Source organism: Amphiura filiformis, chromosome 15 (assembly GCF_039555335.1).
Source record: "Amphiura filiformis chromosome 15, Afil_fr2py, whole genome shotgun sequence".
NCBI lineage: Eukaryota > Metazoa > Echinodermata > Ophiuroidea > Amphilepidida > Amphiuridae > Amphiura > Amphiura filiformis.
This window is the reverse complement of record NC_092642.1, coordinates 30,883,159-30,893,440: the sequence shown is the minus strand read 5'-3', so window position 1 is coordinate 30,893,440 and position 10,282 is coordinate 30,883,159. Positions and strand designations below refer to the sequence as shown.

The 10,282-nt window shown below is 37.1% G+C and overlaps 1 protein-coding gene across 1 annotated transcript; it reads right to left on the bottom strand.

The window, feature by feature from the left end:
* LOC140171506 (arylsulfatase B-like) lies at positions 1-9,921 on the bottom strand. The gene is made up of 7 exons (XM_072194776.1): positions 9,504-9,921; positions 8,386-8,572; positions 6,288-6,484; positions 4,346-4,556; positions 3,323-3,575; positions 1,272-1,429; positions 1-395 (listed from the first exon to the last, which is right to left on the bottom strand). The coding sequence occupies exons 1-7, from the start codon at positions 9,816-9,818 to the stop codon at positions 106-108; spliced, it is 1,611 nt and encodes a 536-aa protein (XP_072050877.1). The 5' UTR covers positions 9,819-9,921; the 3' UTR covers positions 1-105.
* Positions 9,922-10,282: the final 361 nt, after the last annotated feature.

Genomic DNA, 10,282 nt, shown 5'->3' with positions numbered 1-10,282 from the left:
TTTTTAATGACATTTTCCACGGACTTGCCTTTATTAATAATAAACAACGTAAATTAATTTATCAATGTCCATGGTTGTGTGCGGCACAAGAAAACTATTATCATTCTACTCCCAAGGACCCCAAACGCCCTCATGCTTAGCAGGATCGCAATTTGGATCTCTATTAGGCCAATATGGTGGCGTCATATTGAGGTAGTATTCCTGCAGACGATGCAGCATTTGTTCTACAACGGTTGGATTGTCGTCTGCTAAATCGTTCCATTCGTTCGGATCAGCCGTGATGTTAAATAACCAAATATGTTTACTTTCAGGTTCTACTGCTTTAAATGCTGTATAGTTTGATTCTGGTGGAGGGTAGCTGTTGTGAGTATCTCGTCCTTTATGATCGAGAAAACCTGAGAAAAAATGTTTACAATAGAAAATGTGCATTAAGTCATAAATGTTGTTCTTCAGAGCCTCTAAGTGATATTATATATGGAAAGGTAAATGATCTAATTATCATCATGTTAATTGCGTAAGGAATGTTAATCATGTTAATCGAGGAAAAATATCACGATCACGTACATGTGCTAACAAAACAACTTTGGGGTCATTTGTTAAATGTTATAAAAAGTGGCAAATGCGTGTATTTGGGACAGGGCGTGTATGGGTGGGATGTGTGTTGGGGTGTGTGGGGTGGGGTGGGTTGGCGGTGGCCTTTGCTGATGAGGGTTTATGTGTGTCTATTTAAAACAATTCAGGTACGAACCAACAGCCTTATAATGATTTTATGCTACCGTGCTCTCAGATCATGAAACCCCTAACAACGATTCTTTTTACTATAAAAAAATTCATGCAGCTTTCTACTAGTAGTTATATTTACAGTTTTGGATACAACATACAATTTCTGTGATATTTGCGCTCTGAAGATATGTTTTTGACACCTTGTTTAAACGGGATTATTAATGATTCATTATTTTGAAATTGTTTTCATCTCTAGCGCTAAATGTATAAGCCATACAACACTTCTTGTTTTACGTCTTGTTTGTTGGGTCCTCTCTATGTGAAGATACACCAATAATCATTATGATAACAGGCTCGGTGCACTAATACACGCATTGTAGGCGCTGGAATGAAATATCAAGTTCCTTCGTTTAACCTCATTTGTTTGGCTCGAAAATCAAAGGGAACAATGTGATCAAATATAAATCTATTCTTTCTGCAAATTACAAATTATAGATTTAAGCAAATAAAAAATGAACATGGTTTCAATTACTATTGATGTTACTGACCTTGAACTCCAGTAAGTATCTTCCAGTCTCCTATTCTTAATGCTGCGTGAAGAGATGTATTGAAAGAAGAAAATTGATCCGAACCATTCTTTGGGACATGTGGATACAAGGGATCTATATTATGAAGTAGCTCGTTTCTCTTTGAAGGTTTCCCTGTCCTGGAAAGGAATGAACATGAAAATATAACCTGAGGGTGGTACAAGTAACTTTTATATGATTTTAAAATCAATTTGACAATTCTTCGTGTTCTTTCCTGCTCTGAACTGTTGTTTGTCGATTTAGTATAATGTTAGTTTCTTGTGTCTACAAGTCCATCAAATTGTTACCAGTGCAAGTGTGTAAAAAGTGCTACTTTCCTAACCATCTTGTCCGACGGACGCCTTAAAATGTTTCCAATATAAATTCAGTTGCGTATCGACGGGGCGGGAAAAATTCATCTATGTTCATCTATATTAGGCCACAATTATCATTATTTGGCCATCATTTTAGCATTAAAAATACGCGCAATGTCCTTTTGGTAATAGGTCAGCTGGACGATTTGGAATTTTGCCCGCTACCCAATGCACTGGACACGTAAACAGTGCCTGGCCATGCATAAAAACTATAAAGTTAGACATACAAAACGATATGATGGACAGGTTACTTTCAGAAAGGACATGTTGCTTTTAGTAGCAGCCTATGCGGAAGACTACCTTGCTGTTTTGCTGAAATTTATAGTGTATTGAGGTAAACTGAGTTATCACATCCGTCTTTACACAGCCGTTGACGTTCGTTGGTCAAATGTCATTAAGGGGTCACTTCCGGTCTGAGACGAAAAACCTTCAAAATGCCCCTTCTGCCACAAGTAACATAGCAAAGTGGTGCCACGTGCACACATGCATTGACATTAGCCAATGTCTATGGGCGTTTTCATATATTTTGGGGTCAAAGGTCATTAGGGGTCACAACACGGCTATGTTCGTGGGTTAGACCACAGCTAATTCTTTCTTTCTTTCTTCTTCTGTCGACCATTACATTTGCTCTAGCACTGACATGCTTACACCGATTTTGACCTAACTTGGTCACAACCATCACTGACCATGCCCCTACATGTCACATGACATTCGTAGGGGTCAAAGGTCACGTAGGGGTCACAGGGGTCAAACACGTTATTTCAACTAAAAATGCTTCTTCTTCCACAAATTTCGCAGGAAAGTAACGCCACTTGCATACATGTATTGCTATTATCCAGTGTCTATAAATCATACACAGATTTGAGGTCAAAGGTCATTAAGGGGTCACTTCCGGTATTAGCTAAGAAAAACATAGGAGAGTGACGGTATGTTCACACATGAATTGTGTCCATCTAATGTATATGTGGTATTTTTTCGTTTCAGGTCAAAGGTCATTAAGGGGTCACTTCCGGTATCAAACGAAATTCCTTCAAAAATTTTTATTAGCTAAAAAAACATAGGAGAGTGACGGTATGTGCACACATGAATTATGTTTACCTAATGTATATGTGGTATTTTTTTGTTTGAGGTCAAATTTCATTAAGGGGTCACTGCCGGTATAAAACCAAATTCCATCAAAAAATGTATTCGCTAAGAAAAACATAGGAGGATGACGGTATGTGCACACATGAATTATATTTACCTAATGTATATGAGGTATTTTTTGATTGGGGTCAAAGGTCATTAAGGGGTCACTTCCGGTCCAAGACGAAAAACATTCAAAATGTTCCTTCTGTCACAAATAACATGGCAGAGTGATACCATGTGCATACATGCATTGACACAAGCCAATGCCTATGGGGTTTTCTTAGATTTTGGGGTCAAAGGTCATTAAGGGGTCATAACACGGCTGTGTTCGTGGTCTTAAACCACAGCTAAGTCTAGTTACTATTATATTGTTTCTATGATTAAGTCCCTGGGATTAAGTAAGTGTCACGGTCTATCAGTAGCCAAACTTTGAGGGTAAGAATAAAAACCTGTTTTCTCTTTATCTCGAGGGAATATTTATACAGGATGATACCGTAACAAATTAACTGGTATACATAGATCGATATTTACGTTATAGCTTCCCAGACATCATATCCGTCCAGTGGTTTGGTTCCATTAAGTGTTCCTCCTGCTATACTAGAAACGATGGTTGGGAACCAATCGGAAACGTGAATGAAAGCATTGCTGTTGGTGCCCTGGACCTCTTTTGGCAACAGAGGGCTATGAATGAATCCAACTCCATGGACACCACCTTCCCATTGTGTAGCCTTTGCACCTCGTAACGGCCAGTTGTTAGCAGCGACAGTCACAGGACCACCATTGTCTACAAAAAAATTAATGCAAAACCAACACCCGTCTGTATGTGTGTGTTTATATTAGTTTATATTATAATAATTATGATCATGTTTATCAACCTGTTTCAGCTCATAATTATTATTTTTAACGCACAGAGAACTAAAAATTCTGCAGCTCTGTTAATTCAGTAACCGAACTCGTGTCCTTTAAAAAATAATGAATCTAATTTAGGTCAAAGGTCATTCACTTTAAATTTTTATTGTTCATTTCTTGTCCCTATATGTCCCATAGGATCTATTTCGGGAGTCGGTGTTCCATGGCCCCCTCCTTGGCTGCTAACGAGAATGTAAAGGGCCTTGGCTACTTTAAGTGTTGAGAGTTAACCCTTTCACGCACTGTGTCCTCATATGAGGACGGATAATAAATGCACAATGAAAAATGTATTAATACCCCCTCATCAATGTGCAATGTAGTATTACAATGTCAAGAGAGGGCAGTATACACTCTGAGCTTTTATAAATGCCTATAATATTAACGGTATAGAGGGTTAAGTTATTAAACTATTTTTGCCTAAATTGACTGGATCATAATAATGGCGTAGCGTCATGGCACGCGGCCTCCAATCAATCTGAAATTTTAGAAAATCCCATAGGACAATAGTAATATGTTATGCGAAATAGCGATGATATGTAGTAAACATGGTAAATGTATCAAAGATGATCAGAAGAATAAAAGGGCAAATGTCATAACATTCTGAATTAGATGTTGCTATTGCCAAACTTTGAAATAACCATTTACCTGTGGAAAATATTATAATAGTGTTATCATAAAGTCCAGTTTCCTTCAATGTAGTGGTGATATTTTGTACAGCTTCGTCAAGACAGCTTATCATTCCAGCCAGTGTTACCCGATCTTCGTCTGGTATAAGTTTCTTGAATGGTTCGGAATATTGCTTTGGAACTTGGAGTGGATCATGTACAGTATGGAAAGGTAGATAGATAAACATAGGCTGAAAAATCAAGAACAAATTAATAAAATCTTGAAAAAAAAGTAATCACCAACATTACATTCACTTAAAATTCACTTAAATTTAAAATTGTTGATCTCTCCTATTCTCGCATTTTATTTTTGTAAATCATTTTGCGGTCTCTTTGTCTCTGTTCTGTCAAATAGCGTAATTTTCTTGAACACTTAATGTATTCCGGTTTCTCTTTCCCTAAAAATAAACACCAATTCCACATATATACTTATGATTGTCAGCTGTCAGTGTGCATCCTTCAATCCTCGGATTCCTGATGACATGAAACACACCCTTTCTACATATAAAAACTTGGTTGTCATTAATCTTTAAGATTTTCATAGCTGGTTCAAACTGCAACTTGAACAGCTTGAATGTACGACGGATATTGATTGAGCTGACCAGTAGTGACCATATCAAGATATCCCCTGTCATCAAGATATTCCCTGTCATCCGAAATCTCAATGGTATTTTCGACACCAACTTGTCTGTACTTCTTTAATAATTTCCATAAAAATTTGTATTATATCCCGAATGTCAAACAATCAATAACAAACGTTTTATATCAATTTTAAATTTTTTAATCCGTAAATATGGTACCTCTCGCCCTTTTTTAGGTCAAGGCTGTTTTTACCATTATGCAGCGTTCTACATTCTAGAGAAAGAATGAGGCCATATACTGTTGCAATATCTTTTGTTGATTTTGAATGATAATGTCATGAAGTCGTAAATTTTAAGGTCAAATTCCTAAAACCACAACAAAACATTGCGACGCAGATATTTCCCGACTTACGCAATTTCATCATCACATCAGTGTCTTTATTATTTGTTTGAAACCTTTCCCAAACATTCGTGCTCTTTATGCATAAAACGGCTAATCTATCTTTACAAAACGCGTCTTTTTTTAGTAAACAAAAGGCTAAAGATAGCATTATGAGATTTATCATTTATTATTACACTCCTCCACTCAACTTCCACCGTGGCCGAGCGGTAAAGCGCTAGACTCGTAATCAAGTTTCCAAACGCTGGTTCGAATCCCAACGAAGCCTGTGGAAACTTTTTTTCTTCAAAATTCATGATCGCATTCCGAAATGAGTCTCTTGTCCGATAATCATGTATCGTATCCTTATCGTCACGTTAACATCCGATTCCTTAACACATAATACAAACTGCCCAACTAGTTCACTTTCCTTTCACATTATGTAACACATTATGTCATTTCCAGGTGCTTTTCCATTAAGTAATACACTGATAAATTTATGTATGGGAATTTCCCAGGGGACTTTCCAAAGCAAGTATAGCCTTGACGATGTTATCAAGCGCCATTCCCTCCTGCTTACATTATTGAGGGGGATTTAAATTATTCAGGGGCACATCGCAGCTAAGAGACCGTTCACAAACACTTGTTGGGAGGGTGGCCTGATGCAAAAAAAATTTCGCCCCCCCCCCCTTTACAGACCTCAAAAAGTTCAGGGCTCCCTCTTTTTTACATGAAAATTATGTGTCAGCCCGATAGAAAAGCATATATTAAACTCTATTTTCCCAGGAAAATTTGAGGTCATTTTTTCAGGGCCCACCTTAGGAGGGTCAACATTTTCAGCCCCCCCCTAACAAGTGATTGTGAACGGTCCCCAATGTTCATATTAAATCGATAGCAACTACACGATTAAGAGTTTCCCATACTTTTATCATTTGACACACAGGTAACGATCCGTATTTTACCTTTGATGATTTATGGTTCTTCACGATTTTCTGTACTTCTTGAGTAAAAACAAAGGTTGCGTATTGCCCAGTATATTCATATGCCGGCCGGAAACTACTACTGGTGTCATCGTGGAAGGCATACCCTTTGAAAGAATAATTTCCAAATGCATAGTTTCTGTAGTGAGTGTAGTAATCTTCATTGCCAAGGTAGTAGCCTGTAGAAATGTGTCATGAAAATAACTTTTTTACGATATTATGTTGTTTTGATAGAATACTAAAATGGCTTGTGATTTTCCTAATATCCCAATATAATTCGTTTGGAATCCGCAAATAGATTCATCAGGATTGTCCTAAAACATTGTTCTAAAGCAAATCCAGTAAAATAGGTGATGTTGGCATACCTCAATGACGTTTCGAAATGGATACGAAAGAGGGGACAGGCTAACACTCTCAACAGGGATTGTGAAACTACTTCCTTCCGCATATTTATGATCAGCTACTAACAGCGCCACCTACGTCAGCTACCAACAGGAAGCAACAGACGTCTAAGGTCAAAGTTGGTCATTCAATTTGAGAAAGTGCTGTGATACAGCACTAAACGTCATTGAGGTATGTCAACATCACCTATTTTACTGGATTTGTTTTAGAACAATGTAAATAATAATTCGTTTGGGATAATCAGTCTTGGCAGATTACCGCATTTGCTTTATCTTATTCTTCTGTACTTTATCTGGCATCACTTGGATTCAAAATTCAAACCTAATTTAGACCAAAACTCACGTTTTCCATTGTTAGAAGATTATAATATAATCTTAATAATTATTTATGTTAAATTCAGTAAAAAGTAATCGAATTGCAACATTAAAATTAATTACATATTCTACAGGGTGTGAAAATAAACTGTAGGCACACATGATCAAACACGCATTTGGAGAGGATAACAGCTTTCATAATATACGAGTGGATATTCATACGTAGTGGTAGATAAAATGATTAAAGAGTTTTAACTTCACACTACACTATTTTCGCTCACCTGAACGTTTTCACTAGTTCGACTAGCGTCTTCAGCAGATGGTGATGCTGTGATGATATCTTGGGATGACAATCGTAGATAAGATAGCATCACCATCATCTGCTGAAAACGCTAGTCGAACTAGTGAAAACGTACCAGGTGAGCGAAAAATAGTGTAGTGTTGAAGTTAAACTCTTTAATCAGCTTTCATAATGCTTTTTGAATCTTGAAAATTTTCAGTTTTGTTCTTGAGATAATAATGTACGAAAATATTTCAGTTTTAAAGCGACGAATTAAATCAATCAACGGTCGGTATTCGGTGTACCAAAGTTTCCAACGGTACAGTTCTTCAGAGACACCCTGTATTAATTTTATTGTTTTAAACATATTAACCTCACAGCAAACTATAGAGCTATACGATACATTTGTGGCGATTTCCATGTATATTATGAAAACATGTTAAATACCATTAATAGGCCTGGGTGATGCATAAAAATACGACGATAAACATTTTGTTTATGTGGTATTCATTTGGCATATTTTCCCTCATCTCTCATTATATGACATTGTTGTTGTAATATTACCAACATTCATCCGCACGGCATAGGTTTTTAGTATTCGCCCTACCCAATTGTAACTTTCAGCTTCGAGAGCACACTGTCATTTTGAGGTCTTTACGGTTCCGTGCGTTAAAACAAACAAAAAAAAGTCTCAAGTTGCCAGTTGACGAGTTTCTGAAACAGGGATCTTAAACATCCATTGGAGGAAAACCAACTGACAACTCCAAGATCAACGCTGGAACTACTTCTAGCGTCGGTTGCCAATAGCAATCACTACCCATCAAGTGTTGATAAAGACAACTTGTGTTGTTGAAACGTACACAAGTAAGTGAACATTCTGGATCAGATACAAAGAATTTCGTAAACAGTTTACTATACCGATCCTGATGAATCTGTTCAGCGTTTTAACCCAACGGTGCCTAAATGTAGAAAATACAGCTAAATTACAGAATATATTAAACCAGTTTGTGTAGTCTCTACATAATTATACAACCCAATCTTTTAACATACTTGATAAGACAAAGTGATGTATTCAATCCATTACCTAAGTAGGTGTCGAATCCTCTTTTAGTTGGTAGACACTCTTTTCTGTGATGCCCCAAATGCCATTTACCAATCATGTGAGTGGAATATCCCGTCTCTTGCATTTTCTCCGCCAATGTAACCTCGTCTAAAGGAAGGCACTTTGGTAAACAAGGGTGAATGGAGCCATGCTGCATGCCTGTGTGAATCTATTCGAAGATATCATCATTTTACCAGAATTGTATTTGTAAACACCGGAAGTAATTGTCTTTAGTAAACCAGGGTTAGCAAGGTAAGTGTTTACCTAGTGAACTGGAAACCTAACCTAGTTTCCCCTAATATTTAAATAATGAATAAATAAATCGAATAATTTTTATGAAGTTAAGAAAATTATTTTTTTGGGAACATGTTGTTGGCAGCCTATTTTGTTTTACACAGCTGGTCCAATTTGCACATTCGCTCGGTCATAATTTTATCTAAACTTGATAATATTCTGCATGCTTACAGTTGATAGTTGATTGGACCAAAGTGCAACTTTCAAAACTGCATCTTTTCTTGCATAATGTACCATTGTAATCGAACCCTACGACGTCTAACAATGTAAATTGGGCCAAACAATACTTTTAATAATAGCCGATGAAAGAATGGCATAGTAATGTGGGTATATAGTACATTTCACATTTTTGTATATTGCCACACATTTACAATAATGTGCCGTTCCCATACCATTAACGGTGCACGTATAACTTCAGTACAATGTTCCGCCCAGTACAACATGGAAATTTGGGGGAATATCTGAAATTTCAATAAAGACATTTTAGTAGAAATTAATTATATAAATAAAGTAAAAATTTGTATATAGCCGTCTCACCGTTTGTTTATTTATAATCCTGGTAGACATTTAGTTTAGGGCACGTAGTGCAGGAATACGGGTTCTGTCTCGCAATATTGCGAGTTCGAACCCCGTCGGTGCCATCGTGTTGTGAACTTGGGCAAGGCGCTATACTTGCCGCTCTCTACCTAGGGGTGAAATAGGGGGGAGCTGTTCTGACATATTGTCCATTGTGTGCCGCCAAGAGGTATGAGCATGCCTTGGGCATTGAGTGGTAGCTGTTATGCCAACATTTCTTTACGACTTACCTGATACCGGCCTGTTAAAAGTTGACTTCTAGTCGGTGTACAAGTTGCTTGTACATAATAATTACTGAGTATAACACCTTCAGCGGCAAGCTTATCGATACTCGGCGTTTTCATAGCTGACCCATGGTGTTGACCGTTATAACCTACATCATTGTAGCCTAAGTCATCAACAAGAATAAACAGAACGTGTGGTTTTCCCGCTTGTGTGTTTTCATTTATGTGGTTAGCATCAAATGAGCAATCGGATTTTGATCCGTAAGTCCAGTGCAACATGTAGAGTAATCCGCATACGACGAGTGCAGTTAAAGACGACATTTTATATAACCCGGACAACAAGGCCTACTCCACTATTCGAGGTGAAATCTAACTGTTTCCATACACATTTACCTATTATATTTGTGAAATGACCTTTATATCCATGTTATTGATAAAGCATTCACTTCAACTAGTTTAGGAAGTAAACAAATACTATAAATAGCATTCAAGTGTTATGCTTTTTAAAATACAGGGTGAATCAAAATAAGTGAGGTATTTACTCACAATAGTGTAGTTGATGGCTGAATCAACTCAGTATTTTTTGTCGTATTGATACCAGCAGGCCTGAAATTCGAGGTCCCTTTAAGGCGGATTGGAAGCTTTGAACGGAGTAGTGGTTTGCACTCAAATATTGAGGAAAAATAAAGCTAACTAAATGCATGTTAACTGCTGGCGGTCTGGCTGTATGTATTTGTTTTTCTATTTTAAAGGACTAGGGAATAAAGTTAGGCATCGTGAAACAA

What these genes read in the sequence shown, in the direction of transcription:
- LOC140171506 (XM_072194776.1), bottom strand. Translation starts at nt 9,818, where the DNA reads ATGTCGTCTTTAACTGCACTCGTCGTATGCGGATTACTCTACATGTTG. An exon ending in TTTTAACAGGCCGGTATCAG is followed by an intron (nt 8,573 to 9,503) that starts GTAAGTCGTAAA and finishes ATCTTCGAATAG; the next exon opens with ATTCACACAGGCATGCAGCA. An exon ending in GATGTCTGGGAAGCTATAAC is followed by an intron (nt 1,430 to 3,322) that starts GTAAATATCGAT and finishes ATTCCTTTCCAG; the next exon opens with GACAGGGAAACCTTCAAAGA.